Here is a 642-nt window from a genome sequence, read left to right on the forward strand (position 1 = left end):
GGCACGGGCAAGATGGGCAGCGGGCTGAGCTGCTCCTGCCCACTGTGGGGCAGATCTCGGACATCCAGGTGAGCGGGCAGTCGGAGGACATGACGGCCAAGGAGAAGCTGCTGCTGTGGTCCCAGCGGATGGTGGAGGGCTACCAGGGCCTGCGGTGCGACAACTTCACCACCAGCTGGCGCGACGGCCGCCTCTTCAATGCCATCATCCACCGGCACAAGTAGGAGCCGGGCGGCTGCAAACAAGTCGGGGCAGGGAGGTGGCGCAGGGGCGGCTCACCCTGACAGGAACCCGCTGCAGGGCTGCCAGGCGTACCATGCCCAGACCCAGAGACCCTCCCCGCAGCCTGCAGCCAGAGGGGGACTGGCGGTCCTCCCCTCACCCATAGCCTTCGCTGGGCCTGAGCTGGGGGAGCTCTGGGGTCTGCAGCTGGTGGCTGCAGGGCGCCCAGCTGACCGGCACCCTCGCTCTGTGCACTCCACCTGCACCTGTGCCCACACAGGGCTTTGAGCACCAGGGACAGGCCAGAAGGCAGAGGGCTCCCTGTGTGGGCGGGCGGGCAGCGTGGGGGGGCGGTGTGTTTTCCAGGGTGAGTGTGGGGATGGATGACACGTGGGGGGGTCTGTCTGTGTGCTGAGGAGT

The 642-nt window shown here is 68.1% G+C and overlaps 1 protein-coding gene across 5 annotated transcripts in view; it reads left to right on the forward strand.

The window, feature by feature from the left end:
• Positions 1 to 288, forward strand: part of LOC102772829 (plectin-like) — a 29,813-nt gene extending 29,525 nt beyond the window's left edge. For 2 of the 5 annotated variants that reach the window (XM_015571409.1, XM_015571407.1), the window contains exon 7: positions 54 to 279. In XM_015571409.1, coding sequence (XP_015426895.1) covers positions 54 to 224 — 171 coding nt within the window. In that variant the 3' untranslated portion in view covers positions 225 to 279. Of the gene's footprint in view, positions 1 to 53 lie in introns of all 5 variants that reach the window. The other 3 variants (XM_015571405.1, XM_015571408.1, XM_015571406.1) reach the window with 3 other exon arrangements.
• The last annotated feature ends 354 nt before the right edge of the window (positions 289 to 642 follow it).

Source organism: Myotis davidii, unplaced genomic scaffold, assembly GCF_000327345.1.
Source record: "Myotis davidii unplaced genomic scaffold, ASM32734v1 scaffold1509, whole genome shotgun sequence".
In the NCBI taxonomy this organism is placed as follows: domain Eukaryota; kingdom Metazoa; phylum Chordata; class Mammalia; order Chiroptera; family Vespertilionidae; genus Myotis; species Myotis davidii.